A 12981-nucleotide genomic window follows, 5' to 3' on the forward strand; every position below is an offset into this window, starting at 1 on the left:
ACTTCAAATGGAAAGTTTAAGAACCAAATTGACTCTACTTGTAGTCCAAATGTAATATTCCTAAAACTCTAACCGTAAAACTAATTTCTTATGATTTGAGTAATGAGAAAGAAATTCTTTCTTGGAACAATGTTTATTTTTTTTTATAGCAATTTTTGGAACAATGTTTCAGCTTTCAACCAAGGAGAAGTTTCAGTGGTCTGAAATTGAAATTGAGTGATTGGTCACTTATCCAAGTGTTTGTGCCCAAATTCCTACACGTCCCGTAATGAAACAAGAAATTTTCCGTTTCCCCTAGGTAGAAATAGATAGTACCGCTCAACTATCCACTTTTCTTGCTTATCAAAACCTGATTCCCTAGAGAGAAAATGCAGATGGAACTTCAATTGCTTTCAATTATACGTGCAGCGAAATTGGAGCATGTAGTTTATGTAAAGTTACTTCAGTTTCTAAATTCTACTGTATCCTGAGTGAGTGGGTGGTGTGGAGGGATTGCCTCAACAAGATCTTTCCCTCTCTCTGACATAGACATGAACACACACACACACACACTGTCACTTTCCAACAACACTTATGTGAGCGCACACAAGTTTCATGTAATGTTTAAATCTTCAGTACTCAACAACCAGAATTGATGAATTTGACTAAACCTCTGCAACAATCTTTTAAAGCTACACATAGAAATGCAGTTGCCATAGAGGATGGACCATGTGAAATTAAATCCTACCTTCTAACAATTGATGATGACCAGGATAAGTCTTAACAGATCTACTAGTATCAAATTTGCAAGAAATGGACATATTTAAATACCAGCTATATAAGCACTGATGTCAAATGCAGATGTTCGCATACATTGCAAGCAACTAAAACAAAATGATGATAATGTAACATTTTTATATTATTTCCCATGAATAATAATTATTAGTAGAGGCATCACACATTTTCAAATTGATATCAAGATATGAACTTGGAGGAAGGAAGTAGATACGCATTTTAGTTGCTTGTGCATACTAAAAAGGATAATTTACTAGTCAACATTGCTCAATTGAGATGCATTTGTCACTCTTTCTTATCTTCCTTGGCTTCCTTGGCCGCTTCCTTGGCCACTTCCTTCACCTTTGCCTTGCCCCTCTTGGGCTTCATGAAGCAGAAACACGAGCAACATGGGCACTGGAACAAGAACTTCATCGCTTTCGCCTTTCCTCACACCTTCAAATTGTTCCAAAACACCTTCGCTATAATTTTTTTTTTTTTTAGTTCAACTTTGCTCTCTCTCTTTTTATCTTCTTTCTTATCTAATAATGTTGTACATTTTCTTACCTTTATTAATTCATCGGATTCCATTTCAGTCTCTATCAATAGAGAAAGGTGCTTCCGTAATAATGCCAGCTTTTAGGGTGTGAAGGACGGGTGGTGGGGCTACCCAAGTTGAACATTGAAGTTTATACATACATTGCTCCTTTAAATGTGGGTCATGTTTAGCTATGTACATATCAAAAGAGGGGCTACTTTTGATTTCTTCTGTCTCACACAAGCTGTCAAGCAATAAGACTTCACGTTATATGTCTTTTCCATTTTCTATCTCTACATTACCAAGGGTCCAAGGGATTAATGATTTGCATTTTTGTTTTTAGTATAAGAACATTTACATTTAAAACTTTTGGTTTATGGGTTAGTAATACTAAAACATATCTTCGAGAGACCATAATATTTAGCCATCCAATGTGGAAGTAACACTTGGTAGCTACATCAATTCGATGGTTATTTTAATAATGCCATGATTGAAATAATTATCATGTTGGGGGCAATTCTTTTGTTTTTAAATTCATTTTCTGTTGTCGTTTTTCGGAAAAAGGTAGAACCTCAATAGATTGCAAGCCAGCCCCGCTTTTGTATTGTGGTTGGACTACCATGTGATATCAATCTACCAGATTCATTATGGTGACACCATTTTCAATTCACTTTGCGGAAGAGTCACGTTTGGTTGTGACTTTTGATTATGAATTTTGAGGTATATACTGTTAAACACAATGTATTATATTGTCTAAAAAAAAACACAATGTATTATTATATTGAATAAAACTTAAGTACAGTACCTTAGATATTATTTTTTATGTTCCTTTCTCAAGATTCAGCCATATAGCTACTTAACTTAAAAATACACTTCTATCTCAGAAAAAATTCACATGACAAAATCTTAAGATATAAACCTAAAAAATAGCACTTAAATATTGTATCTAAGTTTTGTCCTATTATATTATACCGTGTGATATCGTAGGGACTGCTTTTATATAGAAGTGCTGTACAGACAATATGAGTGCGGTAAGTACAATGAACCTAAAGTTCGTTGGGCTTGTATTCTAATATATAACGAAGGAAAAACCAAGTTAGTGACTTCTACAAGGTCGCTAACTTTGTTAAAAGATTTATGCATTATTATATTATACTACGTAATATTGTTGGGATTGCTTTTATATAAGACTGTTGTACAAGCAATAATAGTGCAATACAAGTAAAGTACAGTAGACCTAAATTCCGTTAGGCTTGTATTCTAAAATATACGAAGAGGGATTTTAGAAATAGACACAATTTATATACCGTTTTTAAGATTATATATCTTAAATCTCTCAATCAAATTCAACTATAATAGTATATTAACAAACTAATTGTTAGAATATAAGCTTAACACGCTTAGGCCCAATGCACTAATGTACTAGGTTTTTTTGAAGTTCACTCATATTACTTGTACAACACACATATCCTATCTATATAAATAAACTGTCACTTGTATATTTTCTACACATTTTTATACATTCAAACTTTTATCACTAAGTTTTGCCCTCTAGATAAATCTACATTGTGCACTTAATTCCTTAGGTAAATCATATTGTACAAACGTGATGTTGACAACTAAATCCCTATTCTCATACCTAAAGCAACGTTATCAATATTGAGATATTGCCTAATTTTAAAAAGTAATGGTTTAGACCCCAAATTTAAAATTATGACTAAGTCAATTAAGGTTAATCTATCAATTAAAGCCAAGTGTATGTGATTAAGCAATCACTAAGCATGAATACCAACAATTGCATAGGTAAGCATATAAGCAAATTAAATAAGCTATAAAGAAGTAAAGAGAAGCAAACCACATGAAAACATTGGGCGTGTTTTCAAAGAGGAAAAACAATGTAAAAATCTCTCTACGGTACCACCATTGAAATGATTTACTAGTCCAAGAAGCAAACCACACAAAACCCTCCAAGCCTAATGCTATCTATATACTCAAGCCCTCAAAACTCTTGCTCACAACCGATTACACCGATTCCATTCTTCAATCTAGCTATTGGCTCCAATAACCTAGTCCGGTTGCATATTCAAGTCTCCAAGGCTGAAAATTGGCAAGCTCCAGTGGTTCCCAACAATCCAATTCCCTCACAACACTTAATAGATGGTGATAATTGTGATTGGGATAATCTCCTCCCAAGGTTTGGCTATAGGGAGAGGGAAAGTGTAGAGAATTGATAGTGTTTGGCTCTCTCAACAATGGATACAATTCTCTCAACTCTCAAGTGGGTGCATAGAGTTAAATTTGTGGGAAATGAAAGTATTTATAGTGGGAAGGGGAAAGGTACAACAAGTGATCTATCTAAATTTTTCTCCAGTTCAATTCTCAGTTGTGAAATTCAAGTGACCCACTCTCGCGAATTGTGTCCGAGCAACTTTTCAAATGCTTGTAACGTTGCCAAAACTCCAACTCGTGGGGTGCAAAGTTGCACATCAACAACACCATCTTGAACACAAGTCCAACCCAATTACAAACAAAGCCAACAAATACAAAAAATTTAAGCTTGAATTACAAAGAAATTGATAAGGAATAAAACTAACACAAATACAAGAAATTTACAACTTAACAAATAAAATAAAATAAAATCCTTTTTTTTTTAATACCAGAATATGAAAAAGAATCTGCATACCATTCACAAAAGACGAAATACAGCTTTACTAAAGTTTGCTATTATCATGATTCATGAGGTTCTCACATTTCTATTCTCCCAACACTTTCCATCCACCCAATTTGTCGTCCTCTCAACAAAACAGAGCCAAGTGTCCATGGCTTTCAAATTTTCCATGAACATCACATGGATTTGTAGATAGCTAATTGTTTAGTTTTGTGATGATCTGTAATCGTAATCTGTTTTATGACCAGTTATTGACTTTCTTTGTTGTTTGTTCTTCTTGATTATAGTATCTATGGCGAGCCTAGGACACAGCTGGTATTCCTTTTGCAATCTGGGATTTAGACAACAACAGAGGTAAACAAAGCAGGGTATTTTTTTTTTTTTTTTTTTTTTTTCTAAATAAGATTTAGTAAAAAAGAGAACCGCTACTTAGGACCCAGCCCTTCCAAGTGCTCAATTGAAAGTGAGGGATGGGAAAGGAGATAGATAGAAGTTGCCCCCCCAATATGATACATTATAAACAAAATAATTTGTCTTATCTCTGAGACCCATTATGAATCCCACCGTTGGAGTCTTTTGAGACAAACTAAAATGATTGTAGGAGTACCATTTTCTATTTCTTTTTTTAAATGGTTGTAGGAGTAGCATTTCTCTAAACCAAAAGGAATCTAATACATTATGTAATATGGACAGAGAAGCAGTGGCTAAGAGGTCCATTATTTGATATGCCACATGACTTAGAGCCCAAATTGTTCAGGAATGAGTAGGCATACTGATAATCATCTGCAGGAATCTGTCACCCAATCAACTTGACTAGGGTAAGCCATGGACAGACACCGAGAACTTTATCATTCTCAAAATGAGAACTGCTCAAAGTCGAGGTGATCGTTTACGGTAGTCATACAACCCAATACCACATTTTCTTCCAAGTCGACCTGCATCAACATATTGCACAAGAAGAGGACAGGGAGCATATTTACTGTCCCCAAGACCAGCATGAAGAACTTTCATTATTGACAAGCAGACATCCAAACCGATGAAATCTGCAAGCTGCAGAGGACCCATTGGATGGTTTGTTCCTAGCTTCATACCAGTATCAATGTCTTCCTTCGTTGCTACACCAGTATAGAGAGTGAAAAATGCCTCGTTTATCATAGGCATTAAGATCCGGTTTACAATGAAGCCAGAATAATCCTGAGAGCATATAACTGTCTTGCCAAACCTGCAATAGTCACAATCACCAGACAATTATCAACAGAACAAGACTATAATAATCTATCACCATTAATAAATATCTATTAACATTTATAAACAACCCGCTCTTCCTAGGGGAAAAATAAATATGCTTTGAATAGGAGGGGAAAAAAGAGGATAAATAACTAGTAGGTAGAGCTACATAAAAACATAGGAAAGAAGGGACATATGCCACAATCGAATTATTTTTATTGTCAATTCACAGAGACAATTTTTAGCAGCCATATCAGGTGAGCAGATGTACGCACATGAACATGCTAACCATGCCAGAATTTGTGGTGTGTGTGTGTGTGAGAGAGAGAGAGAGAGAGAGAGAGAGAGAGATTGAAGTTTATTTTCTGTATTACTTAGGTAGACAGGACCAGGGTCAGTTGACCCTATGGGAATTAGGGGCAGCTGGAGAAGACAATCTGCTAGGTGAACAAAAATAATAATATTTTTTGCATTACATGAAATTTCGGTCAATCACCTCTCGGCCAAGGCTTTTGCTGCATTAAATGTTTCATCTGATGTGTCTGCACCCCGCACAATCTCAACCAGTTTCATAATAGGAGGAGGATTCATGAAATGCATGCCAATCACCTGCAAAGGCAATAATATGTTGGTTTGAACTAATCAGATTTCTTGTGTAGTAAAATAAGTATAAACAGTTAAAGAAAGAGAACACTCTGCTTGAACTTAAGCAAGTCAATTATTATCAGATATTTAATCATAATTCAGCCCAAGGAAACATATTCTGAGTATAACCTGGTGGGGTCTGCTAGTCACAGATGCTAGACGAGTAATGGAGATGGAACTTGTATTAGATGCCAAAATAGCTGAACTTTTTGCAATCTTATCTAGTTCAAGAAATAACTTCTTTTTCACATCTTCAGATTCCACAATAGCTTCAATGATAACATCAGCTGAACAAAGCTCTTCCAAGTTTGTTGTACACTGCAATCGTCTCAAGGCACTTGTACCTGCTGCCTGTTAAGTAGAATCAAAATGTTTTTTTATTGATGAATAGAATTGAAAAATCTTGGTAACAATTTTTTTTGGGTTCAAACCACCATGCCGAATCACCACAAGAAGTGCTGGAACCACCTAGATATCCCTCGATCCCCACAAATTTTGTTCTTAACAAGTTTTGTCAAAATTGTAATTTTTTAACAGCATAAACTTGCATGAATCTACAACCAACCATTGGAACTTCCCCCTTTTTGTTTTATCATATAAACGTGATTCTGTCCTTACAATCTTGTAAAATGCAAAGACAGCTGAGCCAAGAAGATGGTTTAATCCCTCTAATCCTAAAAAGAAACAAGCTCAATGGGATTTGCAATCTAAACGAGAGTAAGTTAGGGTTGGGTGCAGCATCCATATTGGTAAAACATCAAGGATTTGCAAGGAAGTCACTGCCACAATGCAACCTCAAACTCAATTTGTCAGCAGAATGGTCTATTCTAAAAGTTTCAAACAGAAAATAAAACTAAGTCTCTAAATTAAATAAGATCAAATAAATCAATTAGACCCAGCTGGCAGCAGGCGTCCATCATCCAACCATGTGATGGGGACCTGCATTTGGTATCCTCAACAGAAAATACAATGAACAATTTTTCTTTTCCTTATAAATTTTTGGCTCCAAGGGAAGGGTGGGAAGTAAAATGAGCAACTTCTAAAGAATAATTCCCATGTATCCATATATTATCATATTTGGCATATAAACAAGCAACAAAGGCCTTGCACATCTTTTTTTTTTTTTTGGGCACGGCTTGTGTCCAGTGCAGTAACGTTGAGATTTGGACACGTCCAATTTGTCCGAACCCCAATGTGTCCAATGGCACTAATGCATGGGACACAAGCTTAACCCTTTTTTTTATATTCGACAACGGCCTGGCACATCCTCTATGGTTAAATGTGCAAGTAAGCTTACATTTATTATCTGGTTCAAGACAATGGGAGAAAAAAAAGCTCACACTTAATTCCCATTTGGATACAGCCTAAAATCCCAGTTTTTAGCCTTTTTTTTTTTTTTTTTTTTTTTGAGAAGTCAGTTTTCACTGTTTATACACTGTTCATCCCAGTTTTTAGCTTTTTTTGAGAAGTCAGTTTTTACTGTTTATACACTGTTCATTAGGTCCTATGTACTGTTTACGAACCCACAAACTTTTTTTTTTTAACAAATCTTTCATAGTAATATTTACACATTTAAAAATTATTTTTCTATAGTATTTTTAGTTTTCTGTTTTCAATTTTCAAAAGCGGTATGTACCATTAGTAGTTAGTAGTGCAGGACTGCCCCCAAATTAATTTGGAACAAAAGTGACTCAAAGTCAAGGAACATTCCCTTGTACTTTTAGACCGGATGTCCTATTTAATGAATCTCTTAAAGAAGCTCATATATGGTCAGGTTCATCAACCATATAAAGGAACTAAGGTCAGGATTCTAAGTTCCCCTGGCACTAAGCCAGTAAACATTTCCAAAAAGCCCTGGTGAAATTTCAGTATCAAGTAAATGCTACTATGCTTTCTAGTAAATGTAAAATCAGCATATGACCCCAAAATTTTGAATCATTGAATGCCATATTGATATTAGTCTTATTTGAAAATCCTGAAAACACCGAGGATCACTCACAGTATAAAGGAACCCATTACAAAATTATGATCGAAGGCCATGTTAAGAACTCCATTCAGCAGGACCCAATTTCAGAAACGCATGAGCAGCCTAGTTAAAATAGGTCTTCCATGTGGACTCAACTCATGCCCATTAATTATGTTAACCCTTAAAAAAAAAAAAAAAAAAAATCTTCTTACTTAGGAATTTAAAGAGAGAGAGAGAGAGAGAACCTGAGAGAGTTGGGCTTTAGAGACTAAGCGTTGGATAGAGGAAGAGATGGATTTGGAGGCTCTGGAAAGAGCAAGAGGATCAGAGTCAATAAGCCAAACGTCGAGGCCGTGAACGGCGCCGAGCTGGGCTATTCCGGAGCCCATTTGACCGCTGCCCACCACTCCCATGCTCTTCATCTCCGCCATCTCTCAAAGCATACGTGTCCATATCGGTTTGTAATTGTATATAGGAAAAGGATATATACAAAAATGTATGGGCCTAACCTTGAACTACCCAACTAGGCCACTACCCAGTACCCACTAGTGTGTCTATTAATTGTCTTACGGCAAACTTCTTAGATAAGATCAAACGATATTCACTCTTTATCTCATATTTATGATAAATTTCAACATAAATTTAAAGGATGGACGCTATTATAAATGTGAATGAAGAAAATATTATTTTCATGATGTGAGAGTACTTAAGAATTACTTATCCAAACATGTCCATATACCGATCGGAGTTTGCTTTGTACATTTTTTTTTCTTATTCTGTTTCTTATCTTTTTGGGTAATTTTTAGATACTATTAATAGTGTCTATTCAGTGTATCTATATTTTTGTTAAAAGTAGTGTGGATAAAAATTAAAAACTTAAAAGTTAAATAAAATAAACTTATTGTATTGTTTGCATCAAGAAGTGGTGCTTGAAAAATAGCAACTTTTTTTTTTACCATAAACAAGCTAAATGGGACTTGTAGTAATGATAGAAAAAATTAATTGAAGCTTAAAATAAATTTTTTTCTTAGAGAACTCATATGGGACTTGCAAATAGTGCACGTAATAAGCTATACTCCGGCTTAAAAGTCATTCTCAAATGCACATTAAGTTGATGACAGGATTTGAACCAAAATATCTCCAATAATAAGATTTATACCAATTTAGCTAATTGATACCCTTTGAAAAGTAGTTCAAAAACAATTTTAAGTTGCTAGAACTTTTTAGTAATTTAAAATAATTTTTATTAATATTTTAATAATATGTTGTAATTATTTTTTTAAATAATAAAAATGGCCCAATGTGCCTAAACATAAGTAGTATTGTACAAGTTGTAGGCATAAAATCACCCCATGACTCATTTTATGCATATTAAAACTATTAACATGTTATACTTTAACTAAAACTCTTTGATTCTTAAGAAAAAACTAAAACTAAAACTCTGTTGTCAATATTTAAAATAAATAAATAAATACTATTCCAATTGTAAAATAAAATTAAAAAAAAAAAAAAAAACTGAGAGTTTAGAAGTATTTAAAAGTATTTTTACTATTTATTTTAAATTTTATTTTATCTATTTTAATCTTTAGTATTTCATAATACCTTAGATTACACCTTGTGTATTCCTCATGTAACTCCGACTAATTTTTTCTCTTTTTTTTTTTTTTTTTTTTTTTTTTTTTTTTTTTTTTGAGAAGATATTACCTATTTTATGATTTGATTGTAATTATTATATTGAAATATTTACGTTAATTACATATAAATATATAATTCATAATTAAGCTCACACAAGTATAAAACAAATTATCATTACAAAGTATGAGTCTAATTATGTTTATTTTAAAATTTTCCATGTACATTAATATTGGTGACTAAGGAGATACATGAACTATGAAGTAACAAGAATAAGATTGAGACTAGTGTCCTCTAAATTATTAAAAACATAGTACAACAAATAAAAGTAAGGGAGTTTCAAACAAAACAAAATCCTCGGTCTGTGTCATCTCCCTAGATCAACCAAGGTAGCCATTCACCTAGGACTGTCCACGAGTCGAGCGGGTCAAGTTTGTGCCCAACCCACAACCGACCTGCTGAAGATCAGGTAGGCAGGTGCCCAACCCGCAACCGACCCGTAAAAGGGTCGAGTTTCACGGGTCAGTTTCCAGTCGGGTGAGCATCGGATTTAGATGAAGCCGAAACCCACCGGAAACCACTGAAAAAAGCCAAAAATTGGCGAGATCTTGCCTGATTCGTCCAAGATCCAATCAGATTTAGCTAGATCTAGCAGAGATTTCGTCAAATCCGATGATTTTTCCCCTAAATCGTGCCCAGAATCACCGAATTTGGTGTATCTATACCGGATCTAATTGTTTTGATTGCCGAAATCGGCCAAATCATGCTAGAAAACTCGTCAAAAAGCTTGAGAATTCGCAGGTATCTTTCTCTCTTTGGGAGGGTCGGGTTTAACTGGTTTTAAAGGAAGGGACTCGAAACCAACCCACCGGCGTCGGGTCTTGGAGCTCGAGACCTGCGTTCGACTGCCGGAGCAATCGGATTAGGTTGTAGCAGAGTGGGTACGAGTAAGTGGGATGGACGACCCTACATACACTTGTTTGCTTTCCTGAATAGTGAATACATGCTTGACCTGTGCGTAAGTGGATCATTCATATTAGAAATTTGTAATTATCCACAAGGGACTAAGTGGAATGAACTTTGGATAGAGTAGAGACAACAAAACCATAACAAGTGCATCCAACTCAATAAAGGTATGTGAAAAACCTCAAAAAGGACAAACGAGGATATACAAGTACCTAAAATGCCCAATTTGTTCAAATCTAAAACTAAAGGGGCCCTCAAAGATAGGCAAGGTCCAATCTACCAACTAAAATGAGCAAGAGGAAGCCCAAACTCATGAATGGGCAAGCTTTGGGGCCTTAGAAAAAGGAAAAAAGGAAGCTTAACCCAGCCTTTGTGAGGAGAGTTCTCTGGGGAGCCCAAAAAGGGAATACTTTGGGACTGCTAGAACTAGGGAGATCCTTAGGAAATGTAGGAAAGGATCAGCTGGGATTTTGACAGCTTAATGGAACATGCTCATGGACACAAGGAATGAAGATAGGCATGTCCCATCAGCCGCCTATAAGTAAAAAAAAAAAAAAGCTGATGACTTAGGAATCAACTTTTGATAAAAAGAAGTCTGGTACCTCGGGGAACGCTGGAGGGTGAACCATGAGGGAAGGTGGCTGAGGATCTTTCAGCTTGACAGGAAGGAATCTACCCATTTAGAGAAAATAACAAAAGGTGAAGCAGCCAAAAGGTGGGGTCTGAAAAGGTCCATCTAGAAGTTTTGGGAAAAGAAGATTGAAAGTCAACCCATAGGACCCCCCAAAAGAGGAAGGTCAATTGGGGACTTTTTGGGGAGAAACCTTAAAAGAAGAATGTAGTGAGAAAATAAGGAAGGGACTAGCCGCCAATGTTGTTGACACAACATTGGTTCTGGTACCCAAGGCAGCAAATAAAGGGAATCAATGGTACACGAAAAACTCTAGGAAGGTACTATAAAAGGAGATCAAGCCATCAACAAAATTCATTCAGCAATAAGGAATCAAAACATAAAGACCCTCTGGAAAACTCCTTTAAATCTCAAAAAAATAGAAAAAATGGAAAAATACTGTGAGGGATCCTGAGACAGGCACAAGAGAATACACTTAGATTCAAAGGGATTTAAATCTCACAAGTCTTGGAAGCCTATAGAGAGTTATCTAAGTTTGTGACTTTTGAACTTATTTGAACCTTGTGACACATCCTAGTGGAAAGAAGGGTCCAATGTACTAAAACTCAATATAATGAAATATCACTCTATTTTCTGAGGATCCATGACATCTTTACTTGCTTTTTCTTTATTTATTTACTATTCCTCGGCCATTTACTTTACAATACGCATATATTTGTATGTGTGAATATGTATGTGTTGTAAGATCCACGTTTTGTGCATAACTTTGTTCGTAATCAGCCCAATATAGTTGCGGTGAACCAAGCCTAGTCCATCAAACAACAATTACAAAACTCTTTGGGGGCCCAAGATCCTTGATTCCACTTGGGCCTAGGTATTGTCCAAAATAAGAACCCACATTTTAAGGTGACTCCACTGGAGACTGGGCAAAGAAGAAGGAAGAAGTAGTTACTTCACAAAGCATGGCTCCAAGGCCACGGAACAGTAAGGGTACTAACCTGCCACCTACGGCATCAAAGCCTATGGGAGAAAATGAAGTGGCTTCTAGGTAGAGGAATGAGGTAACCCTAGTAGAACACGAAGTTGTCTTAAGGCAAAGGTGCGAGATGCGAGAGTCAGATCCCATGGTCTGAATGGCAGAGATGATGAAGGACCTCCAGCAGTAGATCATTCTCCTTAAAGAAGGAAGAACCCAGGAGATTAGAGACAATGCCCTTCCCTTGGTCAACCAGGAAAGGGTCCAACCAGAATGAGGGTTAGCAATAGGAGGGGGAACCAGTCCCTAATATCTCACTTTAGTAGATGTAAATGCCTTTCTTGAACAAGAAAGGGAGAAGCTCTCGAGGGTCCCCAAGTAATTTTCTCGGGATCCCTCATTCCCAGTAAAACTCCTCGGCAAGCCTTACTCCAAAGGATATAAACTCCCAAAATTCCACTCATTTGATGGGAGGAATGGGAGTGCTATAAAGCACATGAGTAGATTTATTCATACCATGGATCCTTATGTAAGGGATAAAGAACTATGTTTAAGGATATTCACTAAGTCCCTAGTGGACAAAGCATATACGTGGTACACCACCTTGAGGCCTAGGTCCATCAAGACTTGGGATGAGATGATGGAGAGATTCTATGCAAAGTACTACCCAGGTGAGGATAAAGTCACTTTTCAAAACCTTTAGATGGTAAAGCAAAGGCCTGGGGAGGATCATATCCAATTTTTTGAAAGATTCGAAATGTCTCCCTAGACTGTTATGGAAACCATGAAGAAAAAGAGCTCGTGGAGACCTGTATATCCAACATGCTCTTTGTTTACAGACTTAATCTGAAGAACTTATGCATAACCCAATTTACTGACTTGCTACAAAGAAACATAAGGACAACATTAACCATAAAAACAAAAAGGGTATCAGTTTCCTAAGCCAAGGCAGCTTTGGTAGGAGAAAAGAGGAAAAAGC

General features: G+C 35.9%; 1 protein-coding gene across 1 annotated transcript; it reads right to left on the reverse strand.

Annotated features, from left to right (window-relative positions):
* Positions 1 to 4442: 4442 nt before the first annotated feature.
* On the reverse strand, positions 4443 to 8260 carry LOC115958162 (3-hydroxybutyryl-CoA dehydrogenase). Its single transcript, XM_031076549.1, has 4 exons — positions 8043 to 8260; positions 5961 to 6182; positions 5683 to 5795; positions 4443 to 5181 (listed from the first exon to the last, which is right to left on the reverse strand). The coding sequence occupies exons 1-4, from the start codon at positions 8226 to 8228 to the stop codon at positions 4830 to 4832; spliced, it is 873 nt and encodes a 290-aa protein (XP_030932409.1). The 5' UTR covers positions 8229 to 8260; the 3' UTR covers positions 4443 to 4829.
* Positions 8261 to 12981: the final 4721 nt, after the last annotated feature.

This window comes from Quercus lobata, chromosome 8 (genome assembly GCF_001633185.2).
Source record: "Quercus lobata isolate SW786 chromosome 8, ValleyOak3.0 Primary Assembly, whole genome shotgun sequence".
NCBI lineage: Eukaryota > Viridiplantae > Streptophyta > Magnoliopsida > Fagales > Fagaceae > Quercus > Quercus lobata.

Bases quoted from the DNA above. Each gene is read 5' to 3' on its own strand.
- LOC115958162 (XM_031076549.1), bottom strand. From the start codon at position 8,228: ATGGCGGAGATGAAGAGCATGGGAGTGGTGGGCAGCGGTCAAATGGGC. The intron at 5,796-5,960 runs GTTATACTCAGA...TTGCCTTTGCAG, and splicing joins TGACTAGCAGACCCCACCAG to GTGATTGGCATGCATTTCAT. The intron at 5,182-5,682 runs GTGATTGACCGA...TGACTATTGCAG, and splicing joins GCAAAAGCCTTGGCCGAGAG to GTTTGGCAAGACAGTTATAT.